Source organism: Chiloscyllium plagiosum, chromosome 12 (genome assembly GCF_004010195.1).
Source record: "Chiloscyllium plagiosum isolate BGI_BamShark_2017 chromosome 12, ASM401019v2, whole genome shotgun sequence".
NCBI lineage: Eukaryota > Metazoa > Chordata > Chondrichthyes > Orectolobiformes > Hemiscylliidae > Chiloscyllium > Chiloscyllium plagiosum.
Window position 1 is genome coordinate 69,020,092 of NC_057721.1, and position 13,725 is coordinate 69,033,816.

General features: G+C 42.1%; 1 protein-coding gene across 1 annotated transcript in view; it reads right to left on the reverse strand.

Moving 5' to 3' along the window:
• Window positions 1-353: 353 nt before the first annotated feature.
• LOC122555394 (Down syndrome cell adhesion molecule homolog) overlaps window positions 354-13,725 on the reverse strand; it is a 662,754-nt gene continuing 649,382 nt past the window's right edge. The window contains exon 33 of the mRNA XM_043701363.1: window positions 354-788. Within this exon, the coding sequence (XP_043557298.1) occupies window positions 448-788 (341 nt within the window). The 3' untranslated portion in view covers window positions 354-447. The remainder of the gene's footprint in view (window positions 789-13,725) is intronic.

The window sequence follows — 13,725 nt, forward strand, 5'->3', positions numbered from 1 at the left end:
GTCGTCAATCAATCAGGGATCGCTGTTGCAACCACAAATGTAGCTTTTCTGTCTTTTTTTTTGTGCGATAGTTAAACCATTGAGATTCCCGTTTAAGTGGGTGACAGAAGTTCCTTCTCCTCTCTCCTTGTGTTTTTTTTTGCTATTGTCAATGTCTTCGTAATCCGCCTCCATGCATTTCATAGGAAACAAGTAAAAACACAATGATCTGTGCATATCAGACAATCAGGGGTGGGGATGGAGGTGGAGGGGTGGGGGCTGTTGTTTAAAAAAATGCACAGACATTCAGTTGCTCAGACATGTCACACCCTGGATCACAACAAAGTCTTTGCAATATCTGATTTTTTTTTAAATATTTTGGCAAATCTTTGATTATAAATATTGGAATCAGTAAAAAAAGGTAGCTTTAAATCGAACTATTTACAGCCTTGTACAGACATGCGGTTGTTATACCAGGGTGTAGGATTTTGCGTAAGGGTTGTTTCCTTGTTTCAAGTGACCACGATTGTCCAGTAGAGATTCCTGGGAGCTGCTCAGTTTGGGAGCTTTGCCACGGTCTGGTCCCTCCCTCTGAGGTAATGTCGACGCGGTGCTTGATTGCCATTGCTGTGTGTCCCTGGAAGCTACCTCCACTGGGATTGGCTCCATGACTTGTGTGCGTTTCATGGTGCTCCTTCTCTGTGGCTCCAGACAGGCATGCCCTTGACCAAGGTCTCTGCTTGGACCTGCCACCCCTCTGTGAATCAGGAAGTCCACCCTTAGGTATGGCGGAAGATGCATAAGGTCACCTGTATAGACAATCACAACCGAATCATTCCTCTACATATAACAACGTCACAAAATCATGCAAACTCACATAAGAAAACTATTTGGCCCATCATGTCCGTGCTGGCTCTTTCAAAGTGTCTTCCAATTGCTGCTAATCCCTTGTTCTTGGTCCCTGAAACTTTGCTCCATTTCAAGTATTGATATAATTCTCTTAAGAGAGTTAAATCTCCCTCACTACTCTTATAGGGTCATGGAGTCATGGAGTTGTACAGCACAGACCCTTCAATCCAACTTATCTATGCTGACCAGATATCCCAAATAAATCCCGTCCCATTTGCCAGCATTGGGCCAATATTACCCTAAATTCTTCCTACTATGTACCCATCTAGATCATTTTAAATAGTGTAATTGTACCAGCCTCCACCACTTCTCTTGGCAGCTCATTCCATACATGCACCACCATTGCGTGAAAATGTGGCCTCTTAGATAATTTTAAAATCTTCTCCCCTCCCCACCTTCCCCTTAAACCAATGCCCTCTAGTTTTGGACTCCCCTATCCTGGGGAAAAGACCTTGGCTGTTCACCTATCCATGCCCCTCATGATTTTATAAACCTCTATAAATGTCATCCTTCAGCCTCCAAATCTCTGGGGAAAACAGCCCCAGCCTATTCAGCCTCTCCCTATATCTCAAACCCTCCAATCCTGGCAACATTCTTGTAATTCTTTTCTAAACCCTTTCAAGTTTCACAACATCTTTCTTATAGCAGGGAGACCAGAATTGCACACAATATTGCAAAAGTGATCTAACCAATGTCTTGTACAGCCTCAACATGACCTCCCAACTCCTACACTCAATGCACTGACCAATAAAGGCCAGTGTACTGAATGCCTTCTTTACTATCCTGTCTAACTGTGACTCCACTTTCACAGAGCTATGAACCTGCACTCCAAGATCTCTTTGTTTAGCAACAATCCTCCGGACTCTACCATTAGTGTATAACTCCTGCCCTGATTTGCCTTTCCAAAATACAGCACCTCATATTTCTCTAAATTAAAATCCACCTGCCACTCCTCTGCCCATTTGAACAAGGTCTCATTGAACTCTGAGATAATCGTCTTCACTGTCCACTACCTCTCATAACAGATAACAATAATTCTGCATTAAATTGCATAAAAGAATTTCTTCTCAACTCACCTCTTTCTCTGTCTTTTGCTTACTGACCCTTACGTCTGTGTAATTAATTTGCTTGATTTGCTCTATAGGATTTTCACCATCATTATTAAATCTCTCCTGATGTTCTCTGCTCCCAGGAGAGCTGTTCTTCTTTATGACTGAGAGCCCTCATTACTGTTATCATTCTGGTAAACCTCCTCTTCGATCGCTCCAAGTCCCTGACAGCCTTCCCAAAGTATGGTGTCCAGAATTGGACATAATAATTCATCTGAGGCCTAATCAGTATTGTACAAATGTGAGCATCTGAATTGCCTTTTATAGCTATTACAGTTTAATTCCCATTGAGTTTGCGTGCAGGTATTTTTCTGCCCAATCCGATCAGAAATATTACAACACACATCTGGAGCAGGTGGAACTTGAACCCAAGTCTCCTGGCACAGAGATAGGGACACTACCACCGCGCCTCAAGAGCCCTTGAAAAGAGGAAAAATTTAGTAAGCCCTCTTGCTAAAATGGAAACAGTTCCTGATTTATGGAGCAACACTGTGTGTGCTGATTAAACTGACCACCTGCTAGTCACTAATGCTACACTTTTATACAATTACCACTGAGTTCTATAACCAACACAAAATTGTGGTGGATTGTTGTTGGAGGATGGACTATAGCAACTTACCAACATTGTCAGCACCTTTTGGTCATGTTGTCTCCTGCAGCAGTGACTTACCTGAGACACCCTGCCATCCCAGCTCCGCTGGACTCTGGGGGAGGGTGGAGACCCCCAGGCTTGCAACCCTGCTGCCATGTGAGGCATTTAAGTGGTCAACTAAGGACTATTTAAGGGCCTCATCCAACCATCCTGGGCACTAACCCCATTGCGAAGTGGTGAAAGTGAGGACTGCAGATGCTGGAGATCAGAGTCCAGAGTGTCGTGCTGGAAAAGCGCAGCAGGTCAGGCAGCATCCGAGGAGCAGGAAAATCAACATTTTGGGCAAAGGCCTTTCATCAGGAATTAGGCTGGGAGCCTCAGGGGGTGGGGCTGGGGGGAAAGTAGGTGAGAGTGCAATAGGTGGATGGAGGTGGGGGTAAAGGTGATAGGTCAGGGGGAAGGTGGAGTGGATAGGTGGGAAGAAAGATGGACAGATGAGACAGGTTATGAGGGTGGTGCTAAGTTGGAAGGTTGGAACTGGGGTAAGGTGGGGAATGGGAAAATGAAGAAACTGGTGAAGTCCACATTGATGCCATGGGGTTGAAGGGACCCGAGGCGAAAGGTGAGGCGTTCTTCCTCCAGGCTTCAGGTGGTAAGGGAGTGGCGATAGAGGAGGCCCAGGACTGGCATGTCTTCAGCAGAGTGGGAGGGGGAGTTGTAATGTTCGGCCATGGGGTGGTGGAGTTGGTGTGGGTTTCCCAGAGATGTTCTCTGAAGCGCTCTGCGAGTAGACATCCTGACTCCCCAGTATATAGGACACTGTACCGGGAGCAACGGATATAGTAAATGACATGTGTGAAAGTGCGGATGAAACTTTAGTGAATGTGGAAGGCTCCTTTGGAGCCTGGGACGGATGTGAGGGGGGAGGTGTGGGCACAGGTTTTGCAATTCCTGCGGTGGAAGGGGAAGGTGCTGGAAGGAGAGGGTGAATTGTTGGGAGGGCATGGATACCTCGATACTGTCTTTTCCCCCCGGTCCAGGAACTTCCCACTTATATTCAGGACACCATCCATGACCTCCATTTCCTCCAAGACTTTTGGTTCCCTGGCCCCCAACACCTCATCTTCACCATGGACATCCAGCTCCTATACACTTCCATCCATCATGACCAGGGCCTCTAAGGCCTCTGTTTCTTCCTCTCCCGACGTCCCCTCCAGTACCCTTCCACTGACACTCTAATTCGTTTGGCTGAACTGGTTCTCACTCTCAACAATTCCTCCTTCGAATCCTCTCACTTCCTCCAGATGAAAGGGGTAGCCATGGGCACTTGTATAGGCCCCAGCTATGCCTGCTGTTTGTTGGATACGAGGAACAGTTTATCTTCCGCAGTTACACCGGCACCACTCCCCACCTTTTCCTCCACTACATTGATGACTGCATCGGTGCCACCTCGTCCTCCCACGAGGAGGTTGGACAGTTCATCAAGTTCACCAACACCCTGACCTTAAATTTCCCTGGAATATCTCTGACACCTCCCTCCCCTTCCTGGACTTCACCATCTCCATCACTGACCTTTTCTACAAACTCACTGACTCCCACAGCTACCTGGACTACACCTCCTCCCACCCTGCCTTCTGCAAAAATGTTATCCCTTATTCCCAATTCCTCCACCATATCTGCTCCCAGGAGGCGCCATTTCCACCACCTACAAACAGACCCCACCACCAGAGATATATTTCCCTCCCTATCCCTATCCGCTTTCCATAAAGACCGTGACTCCCTCTTCAGGTCTAAGCCCCCCCCAACAACCCACCCTCCCCTCCCTGTTTGCTGATCTCTCCCCATTTCCCCTATCCTGTGACCACACTGCATCAAACTCTCAATACCTGTAATCCTCAGTTGGTTCTTATTAAATTTAGTTAGAGAACCATCAGTGTAGATATTCATACCAACTGTTTGCCACAGAGGGCTACAAAGCAGCAAGCTTATCACTTCTAACATTACAGTGTACACAATTAAGTAAAGAAAATAATGTTTGCTGAAGGCGTAATAAAAGTGAGATGCACATCACTTAACAGTTCCAACATTTCAACTTGGAAAATGTCTGAATAAAAGATGAAGGAATGATATTAGCAATGTGACATAACAACGGTTAACTGTCTATAAAGTATCGGAATACAATCCACCTCATGTATTTTTCACAGGTGCTGAAGATCCCATTCTCGCTCCCACCCACCAATGTCCCAACATGATACTTTCTAGTGAACACAAACATTTCAGAAACCTTCCAGCATCAGTCTGGTGCAGATAATTAGCCCAGTATCTTGTTTCCAAAAGAGTAAAAGGATCAGTTATTTTCTGGCCGCTTCTATGTTAAAGGGAAAGGGCACTTTCCAAGCAAGATCTATCATTCTTAAAAATTTATCCACAGAGTTTTCTCAAAAGAAATCCTTTATGATAGAGCTCTACCACTGGACCTTCTATTTATTTATTTGCATCTGGTCTGGATGTGAGAATATAAAGAGTGGTTAACAGAAGAAGAAAAAATAAGCATTAATACTTAAAAGCACACACACACAATTCGTAACCTTTAAAGAAATTAACAATAACTTTCCAAGATGCTATGGAATCATACAAAAACAACAATGACTTGCATTTATATGGCATGTTGAAAATAGTATAATGTTCCAAGGAGTTTGAAGGAATGTTATCCCATAAACTTTGTCACTGAGCCACATTGTAAAAGAGGAAAGAGGGAAAAAGTCCTGGAGGGTTAGGATTGGAATTCCAGAGACAAAGTCTCAACTGCTGTAGGTGTGACTATGAACAATGGGAAATCACAGGGATTTACAAGAGGCCAGTGAATAGCATCTCCTTTCCACATCTCACTGTGTAGTCATTCTACATCCTTCCTAAAGTACGGGGCATAATTCAGTCCTATTCCCTATGGCTTATATGGAATTGACATGCAGCTTCAGAACATGGTGGAATAATCCCTACTATCAAGATTAGGCCCTTACATGCCCGAACTTTGTTCCCACAATGTGCCAGGAGGAGAGGATTTCTGTGTTCTGCTTCATTTTTGTATCCAAGTGTCAGGATATTAGGATATCTGCATAGAGCTGTAGTCTAGTGTTGGAATATCAGGATATAGAGTCATAGAGATGTACAGCACGGAATCAGACCCTTTGGCCCAACCTGTCCATGCTGACCAGATATCCCAACCCAATCCAATCCCATTTGCCAGCACTTGGCCCATATCCCTCCAAACCCTTCCTATTCATTTACACATCCAGATGCTTTTTAAATGTTGCAATTGTACCAGCCTCCACCACTTCCTCTGGCAGCTCATTCCATACATGCACCACCCTCTGCATGAAAAAAGTTGCCCCTTAGGTCCCTTTTATATCTCTCCCCTCTCATGCTAAACCTATGCCCTCTCGTTCTGGACTTCCCCCACCTCAGGGAAAAGTCCTTGTCTATTTATCCTATCCAGGCCCCTCTTGATTTTATAAACCTATAGAAGGTCACCCTCAGCCTTCAATACCCCAGAGAAAACAGCCCCAGCCTATTCAGCCTCTCCCTATAGGCTCAAATCCTCCAACCCTGACAACATCTTTGGAAATCTTTTCTGAACCCCCTTTCATGTTTCACAGCATCCTTCCAGTAGGAAGGAGACCAAATATCTGGAATTAAAGTCAAATGATGACTATGAAACCAATGCTGAATATTATTAAATACCCACCTTGTTCACGAATATCCTTTGGTGCAGGAAAACTGCTTTCCTTACCTGGTCTGGCTACATATGATTCTAGACCCACAGCAATGTAGTTGGCTCTCAATTGCCATCTGAAATGGGCAACTGGAATCAGTTGTATCAATTCATAAAAAGGTCTCAAAAACTTGCACAGTCCTCCTTACTAATATCGGGAGTGGAAGGGATGGGGGATGCAATGTGTATACTGCTATATTGGGTAAGTTGGCTTACAGATGAGTCAAGCAATAGTCTGACATTGTCACACTCACTGAATACTCAACTTCTTGACAATGTCCCAGACAACACCATCGCCATCCCTGGGTTTTTCAGTTCCTACTGGCAGAATGGACAGGGCTTTGCATTCAGGAAGGAGTTGTCCTGTCAGCCCTCAGCATTGACCATGGACTCCATTAAGTCTCATGGCACCAGGTCAACATGGACAGGGAAACTTTCTGCTAATTACCCCTACTGTTTTACATTGAAAATACCCACCATCATGCTGTGTAGCAATATCAAGATGATAAATGGATGGATTTCAAGTAGATCTAAAACTCAAATCATGAGGTATTTGAGCCATCATCAGGAGTAGAATTGTACCCCAATGAGCAGCCTCATTGTCCAGAATATCCCCATTCTACTGTTACCTTCTGCTCCCATATCCTGGATGGGTGCAGCCTCATAACATCCAAGAAGTTCAAGAATAGCTTCCCACAGACCAACAGGTTTAAGAACAGCTTCCTACATACCAGCTGTAACCTTGTATGCCTTGCTCTGTCTAAGCACCCTATGACCTGTATGTCCTTGTTTGCTATGATCTGCCTGTATTGCTTGCAATACGAAGCTTTTCACGCTACTTAGGTACATGCGACTACAATAAATCAAATCAAATCAACCCCTTCCAAGTCAAAGTAATCCACTTGATCAGCAGTCTGTTCACTATCTTCGACAGCACTGTGCATGATCTAAAAGATACAAACAGCAATGCTTGAAGGTACCTTCGATAGCATGTTCCAAGCCGACCTCTGCCATCTGGAAGGACAGGGAGAGCAGATATATGGGAACACCACCAGCTACGAGGTCCTCTCCAAGACCCACATGATTCTGACTTGGAACTCCTGCACTGTCACTGAGTCAGAGTCCTGGGCCTATCTTCTTAACAGCACATTGGATGCACCTATACCAAAAGGACTACAGCTGTTCAAGAAGGCAGCTCACTGCCAATTTCTCAAGGACATTTAGGGAAGTTCAATAAAAACTGTGTCAAAATCCTAGAAGTCCCTTCTCAAGAGCACTGTGAACATATCTACACGACAGACATTGCAGCTGTTCAAGAAGGCAGCTCACCGCTATTTTCTCAAGGTCAGTTAAGAATAGGCAATAACTGCAGGCTTAGCCAATAATGACCACATCCTGTGAAATGATTAATTTAATCAAGCTGAACTAGAATTGCGGGAATCTCAGTTTCGACAGTCTTAGTCAGTTAGCACAGGTATGGTTAACTTTAGCCATCGGGGGTTTGGGAATGGCAAAGGTCAACTAGGCTTTCTGATCCTACCGGTAAAAGAAGCCTCAGTGATTAATGGATCAAGATTGTGCATGATGAGAATGAGAGTTCTGAAGTCGCTGTTTTGGAGGGAACCATTGGAAATTGAATGAACTCAGTCAGTGAAGATAAGTGAAATCCTAGAGATTGGAATGGAAGGTTAGGAAGAATGAGTTTCAGAGACTGTTGAAGAAATTAGGCCTGGCGCTGGCCAAGATATGAATAATGGAGTCACTACATACAGCATTGATTTTTGTCTTACTTAGTTGAAGGCATTTTGCTTGATCTGCAATTTCATTTCAAATAATAAAGCAGCCAGAGAGGGTGTAATCAGAGAAACAAATGTGGATACTGCATGTGCAAATTTGACACCATATTTATGGATGAGGTAACACCATACCTGAAAATCAAAGAAAACATGGATGGAAGTCCATTAGAAGACATCATGTGGGTGTAGCAGGAGAAACCTTTACATAAGATGAAATGACAATGCAGGGAATAGGAGCGGAGCTGGATGGAGCATAATGTTTAGAATAGATAGAACGGTATGCTTGCTCACATGAAAATCAACTGCAATAAAGCATTCAGCCCTTCAAGCCTACTGCATTATTCAATGATGTTATGGTTGATCTGATTGTAACCTCAAATCCACAATCCTGCCTACCACCACTAATGTAGCATTCTCTTGCTCAACAAGAGTTTATCTACCCCTGCCTTAAAAATATTCAACAACTCTTCTTCCATCACTTTTTCAGGAAGAGAATTTGAAGACCGATGACCTTCAATGAGAAAAGAAAATTGCTTGATCTGTTTTAAATGGATGATCTTTAAACAGTGACCTCTAGTTCTAGATTCTCCCACAACAGGAAACATTCTTCTCCACACTTACACTGCAAAGATGCCTCATGATCTTATATGTTTCAATAAAGTCATCCTCACTTCTCTGAACTCCAGCGGATGCAAGCCTAGCTTGACTAATCATGAGACAACCCTCCCATTGCAGGTATTACTCTGATAAACTGTCACCGAACTGCCTACAATTTATTTGCACCTCTCCTTAAGTAAGAAGCCAATGTACATAGTACTCTAGAGGTGGTTTCTTTGGTTCCTTGTGTAACTCAAGCATAACCTCCCTTATGTTTAGATTAGATTACCTACAGATTAGATTACCTAGATTAGATTAGATTAGATTAGATTAGATTACCTACAGTTGTGGAAACAGGTCCTTCGGCCCAACAAGTCCACACCGACCCACCGAAGCGCAACCCACCCATACCCCTACACTTACCCCTTCACCTAACACGACAGGCAATTTAGCATGGCCAATTCACCTGACCAGCACATCTTTGGACTGTTTGTAGTCAATTCCCTTTGAGATAAATAACCATCTATCAGATTTCCCAGTTATTTGCTGTAATTCATGCATGAGGACACGAAGAGCCATCTGCACCTCAGAGCACTGCAATTTCTCACCAATTTGATAATCAGTTTCCTTTTTATGTTTTCAGCCAAAATGGGCAATATCATATTTTCCCACATTATACACTGCCCCCTCAGCTAAATGATATATATCTGGTATATCTAATTTATATCTATGTCATCTTCACGACTTAGTGAGTCAATCTTCTATTCATGGCAATATATTATCCACTACATCATGAGGAATTTATTATTTTATACAATCATACAGCAAGAAAACAGACCTTTTAGTCGATCTCATCCTTGCTGATCAGGTTTCAACATAACTAGTCCCATTTGCCTATGTTTGGCCCTTATCCCTCTAAACCTTTCCTATACATGTACCTGTCCAAACGTATTGTAAATGTTGTAATTGTTCCAGCTTCTACCTCAGGCAGCTCATTCTATACATGCTCTGCCCTCCGCCTGAAAATGTTGCCCGTCAGGCCCCAATTAAATCTTTCACCTCTCACCTTAAACCTATGCTTTCTAGTTTTGGACTGCCCTCCCTTGGAAAAAGGAGTTTGTCTATTTACCCTATCCATGCTTCTCATGATTTTATAAACCCCTATAAGGTCACCTCTCAGCCTTTGATGCTCCAGGGAAAAGGTCCTAGGTTCTATAACCTCTGCTAAAAAACCTTTGATGTAGCATCTCACCAAATGCCTTTTGGAAATCTAAGTATAATACATGCACTGGTTCTCTGTGATAATGTGTTAACTTTTCAATTAACTCCAATAGATTGGTCAGACATGATTTCCCTTTCACAAAACCATGTCAACTCTCCCCATCTACCTTGAACCATGCTATAACTTCTTTTATAATAGTATCGAACACATTACATTTGATAGATGAACATTAGAATAAGTAACTATGTATATTATATATATATAGAATATATATTTACACATGTAGGGCATAAAGGTATATAGAAAAAATATAATATGAAGGAACAATTACAATTAGATGTACGGTTTAGTTAGAAGATTGCAGGTTGAATCTACTGACTGGCATTAATAATAAGCTACAATAAAACAAAGAACTGTTTGGATGCTGAAAATTTAAAACAAAAATAGAAGTTTCTGGAGAAACTAAGCAGATCTGGCAGCATCTTTGGAGAGAAAGCTGATTTAACATTTCAAGTCTCATGACCCTCCTTCAGTCACTGGTCTCGAAAACATAAACTCTGTTAGTTTTGACAATCTATCAACAGACACATCGAGTTAGACCCCATCTACCACCCCATGAGAAAAAGAACAGGAAATGACATCACCACAGAAAATGACATAACCACAGGAAATGACATCACCAACCCAAAGAAACCCAAACACATAAATAGAAAGCAGGAATCATGTACACCGCTTCGCCTAAGGCCCACTGAAGATGTTACCTAGTAGGGTGACAAAACGTCTAGGAATGAACCTCCCAGCTCAGCGAGCAAACCTGCATCCATAAACTCTGCTTTCTCTCCATTAATAATGAGCTATATTTTTTCAGATGTTATAGCTAAAAGTTAATAGTTAATATTAGAGCAATAAAGATTTTTCTGATGCTTAACTGGCTTCATTATGATATTACATTCTCTTCTTTCTAATTCCGGCCATTTGTTTTGAAAGTTGGAGCATGTTTTGAATAATTGGGTCTCAGTTGTTTGATGAATGATATTTTTATGATCATTTATTTTGAATCCCAGTTTTTAGACATTTGTATGGTTGCAGACCAATCACTCAAGCAAGGAAAACACAACAGTGAGTCTCTCAAATTCAAACAAAAACAGTAATTGCTGGAAAAATTCAGCAGGTCTGGCAGCATCTGTAGAGAGAAATCTGAGTTTACACTTCTTTGGGTTCTTTCAGCATCTACAGTTCTTTCGACCTTTTTGTTCAATGAGTCCTCAAAGCCTGAAAAGACCAGGTCAAGTCAATCTATCCCTGGTACAGGACATGTTAGGAGATATGTGTGTATGAGAGAGAGGATTGACTGCAAGAGACTGAAATTACAGGGCCTCTGGCATATTCAAAATTTTAAAATTTCAGTCCTCCTGGGGGCTTGCTGATTTATTGAGGTAATGAGCTTACATGGATTCATTTCGAGTTTACATTTTTGAGAAAAATGATGGCTGGAGGGAGAAAGGGCACAATCCAGTACATTTCAGAACTGAAAAAAGAAATGGGCTAGGTAGTTCTGCATTATATCCAGCCTTCAGTGCCATACCACTAACAGCACTGCAGGAAGATTTGATTAGGCTGATCTCCATCCTGCTTTTGTAGGCATATGAGAGCCAAGAAAAATGGTCTACACACACATACACACCACACTCTTTCTGATATTTAGCAATGAGTTTTCTACCTTTCAAGGTAAGAATACCACTGTTACATTTTTCCACTTCTTCATCAACGTTATCCTCTCTGTCATATTTACTATGCATGGATGCAGAACAAAGATGTATTTTGCCAACCTCAGAAAAAACACAAGACGATATTTTCCTTAGCAAAATGCATTTACACAGGATTTGCAACCTCAAGATCTGCGAAAGCAGCTTAGGGACAACACTGTCATTGTTCTAATGTAGGAGATGGGTGGCCAATTTATAAACAACAGTCTGATAGACAATCTGAGAACTTTGACAGGCTAATTCAAAACAGTGCTGTCAGATCTTACATACCATCTGAGAGAGAAGATGTGACTGTTTTAGCTTCCAAATGAAAAACAAATCTTCTGACAATGCAGTGCCCCTCAATATTACATGAGAGTACAAGCGAAAATGTATGTTAAAGAATTTGGAAGGGGCTTTGGGCCAAAAGGTATTCTGACCCTGAGGTATGGGTACAATTAACTGAGCCGTGGCGGCTATCTTGTGGCTCTTGTCATCCATCTGCCTCACAATCTATGGCTGTTAATCAAGGGATGAATTTTGAGTTGTATTACGTCACTGTTGCAAATATCTAGCTCACAGTTCATGTGCTTTAATGCATGATTTTTATTTGGGAATTAAAGGCTTAACTGCAGAAAATGAGGAAAAATGCAATTAAAGCCAGCTTGGGGTCCATTACGTGTAAAGCATTGGGGACCATGTTGACTTAAAAGATTAAAAGCTGCAAAGGTAAAATCATAAATCACCTTACAATGCTAACAAATTGGAGGCATGATATTTATAATCCTTGCATTAGGAGAGATGCTTTGTTTTGGAACCTAGAGATGCTTAAAAGTAGTCAGTAAAATATGAAAGATTATAAAACCAATTTACTTCATCAAATCAAAGAAGAAATTGTAAATGAGGGATAATTAGGTGAAAGATGGTTTGAGGGCATCCCAGAATAGGCTACATTACCATGGAGAAGAATGGAGCATAGTGATGGTCTCTACTTTTGATTTATCTGGGTATTTGTTGGGAAAACAAGTTACGATTTAGACCTGGTGTGGTTTGTGACACACTTTAAGAAGACAGCCAAAGTAAATGATAGTTAGCTAGATCTGTTACTGTTGACAGAGCAATAAACTAACTTCAATATTCATTGTGCAGAATGTGGCTGAGGCTTAATCTCAATTTAAATCTTTTGAGGGTACAGAAGCTAGAAGAATGCCTATTTGGAAACTAGTGCAAGAATCTACAATGATCCACAACAGAACCTTGTGCCAAAGAAAATAATAAGCAGATTAGCTTGAAAGTATTGAAAATTAACCAATTATTGAGGCACTTAAAGTCAAGAGGATGTAAATGTATGCTTTACTTCTGAAAATATGATTCATTCAAGGGATGTGGGCTTTGTTGGCTAAGCAAGCATTTATTACTCTTGAGATGGTGGCGTCCTGTTTTGTGCTGGGTATGACTCCAAGCAGTGAAGAGATTCTCCAATTCCTATTCACTCCAATTCCTATTCACTCCAATTCCTATTCACTCCAATTCAGTTAGGGCTCCTTGAAGCCTTATTCAGGTAAACAGTCCTTTGATGTCAAAGGCAGTCACTCTCACCTATCCCTGGAGTTCAGCTCTTTTGCCCATAAGACCATAAGACATAGGAGCGAAAGCAAGGCCATTCGGCCCATCGAGTCCACTCCGCCATTCAAAAATGGCTGATGGGCATTTCAACTCCACTTACCCGCATTCTCCCCGCAGCCCTTAATTCCTTGTGACATCAAGAATTTATCAATTTCTGCCTTGAAGACATTTAGTGTCCCAGCCTCCACTGCACTCTGTGGCAATGAATTCCACAGGGCAACCATTCTCTGGCTGAAGAAATGTCTCCGCATTTCTGTTCTGAATTTACACCCTTTAATTCTAAGGCTGTGTCCACGGGTCCTAGTCTCCTCGCCTAACGGAAATAATTTCCTAGCGTCCACCCTCTCCAAGCCATGTATTATCTTCTAAGTTTCTATT